Genomic DNA, 1,846 nt, shown 5'->3' on the forward strand with positions numbered 1-1,846 from the left:
ACAGAAACGGATAAAAAACACATCAAAATCACCTGAGCTTTGGGCATTTTCTCTGATCCTTATAACACTGCCGGCAACTGGGATGCTCTGTTTATTTTATCTGGATCAGCTAATGATGCTCACAAATTTCAATCTCTCATGAGGACATCCCCAAAATAATAATACCAGGCGCTTCTTCCTCCTTCCTCTAAGCTGCTGGTGATGCACCATCTGCAACCTGATGGGAGAATACAATGTGAGTAACACATAACCTGTAGGTCCAGATGCTGTTCTTTCCCTCTTTTTTTTTTCAGCGCCACGTGGGTTTATTTGTACAACAAACAGCACAAGAAGACACCAGCGCCATGCAGGCAGCAGCCCAGGGCTCACACCAGTCCCTCTCGCCCTCACAAAGAACTCTACTTTGTGGGAGCCTGGGGGCCTTTGGGAGCTTGAGCTGGGGCAGGGGCGCCTTTGGGAGCTTTTGCTGGTGTCGTGGCCTTGGCTGGAGCATCAGCCTTGCTTTGTGCCTTGGCCTTGGGCCGGCAGAGCCTCAGACCCTTGGCAATACGTGCACGAGCCCACTTGCCAAGCTTGGGGTGGGCAATGTAGGCCAGTCGGCTGAGCTTGCGGTTGACGCCCATTGGGATCTTGGCCTTGACCTCTGTGGGCTTCACAAGATCCTTGATGGCCTCAGCGCGAGCAGCCGCAGCCTTGGCGTTGTTGGCCTGCATTTTCTTCAGGCCCTTCTTGTTGTGCTTCTTGGCGAAGCGCATGTTCCTCAGGAACTTGGGGTCCACCCCCTTAAGAGATTCGTATCGTTGTGACCGGGGTTTTTTGATGCCGTTTCTGTGCCATTTCCGGGATTGGTTGTACGTGGTGTGGTTCTTGGATTTGGCCATGTCTGCACCGACGCCTGCAGCTCCCGGAACGCCAGGGACCGGAAGAGAGAGAGAAAGTCGCGGTGCAGCCCGTTCTTTCCCTCTTAACACACAAAGTTCCCAATACTGTTAATGGTCCCCTCAATGAGTATTGGGAAGCATGCTTATAACATGAGCAAAAAAATATAAAACTCATTAATTTTCATACATGTGAATAAAAGATTACTTTATAACAAATAGAGATTGGGCAATCAAATATAAATGTCAGAAAGAAGAAACAAAACATTTGAATCCCTACCTCACAGCACACAGAATTATCAATTCCTTACTGTGTGACTCTCAAGGAGAATAACAAATGAATCTTTAAGATAAATATGTTAATTAAAGCATCTGGAAACATTTTAAATGGGCTATATAAAGAGCTATTATAAACTAATGATTATTTTATAGAAGAACTATAAATTGTATAATCACTTTAGAAACACTTTAAAACTCACCATCAAGTAGAGTTAGACGTATAATCTGCAGATAGGACACAGGAGAACTGCTGTACAGAGCTTTCAAGACTTTAAAGGCATAACACGATGCTAATGGCTGTGTACCTCTGACCTTGAAGATAGAAGTCCAACTCTTAGCATATGTTAAAACCAAGGCTCCATAATAAACACTTACATGATATCTATTAGATTGAAATTTATATTTATATATATATATATGAAAAAGTATACATTCCCCAATAGTGAGTCCATTTTTGAATCCCGATATAGATAACGTTTTTAATGTAGCATTATTTGTAGTACCTAATGCAGTTAAGATTGGCGGTTTTCAATCTATGGGTTGAGACCACTTTGGGGGTTGAAGGACCCTTTCCCAGGGGTCGCCTGATTCACAACAGTAGCAAAATTACTGTTATGAAGTAGCAATGAAAATAGTTTTATGGCTGGAGGGTCACCACAACATGAGGAACTGTATTAAAGGGCTGGGGC

General features: G+C 43.8%; 1 protein-coding gene across 1 annotated transcript; it reads right to left on the reverse strand.

The window, feature by feature from the left end:
* Positions 1-296: 296 nt before the first annotated feature.
* LOC142427423 (large ribosomal subunit protein eL29-like) lies at positions 297-947 on the reverse strand. Its single transcript, XM_075532692.1, has one exon. It carries the CDS (start codon positions 879-881, stop codon positions 399-401), a length of 483 nt encoding a protein of 160 aa, XP_075388807.1. The 5' UTR covers positions 882-947; the 3' UTR covers positions 297-398.
* Between the last annotated feature and the right edge of the window lie 899 nt (positions 948-1,846).

Source organism: Tenrec ecaudatus, chromosome 15, assembly GCF_050624435.1.
Source record: "Tenrec ecaudatus isolate mTenEca1 chromosome 15, mTenEca1.hap1, whole genome shotgun sequence".
NCBI lineage: Eukaryota > Metazoa > Chordata > Mammalia > Afrosoricida > Tenrecidae > Tenrec > Tenrec ecaudatus.

Bases quoted from the DNA above. Each gene is read 5' to 3' on its own strand.
- LOC142427423 (XM_075532692.1), bottom strand. From the start codon at position 881: ATGGCCAAATCCAAGAACCACACCACGTACAACCAATCCCGGAAATGG.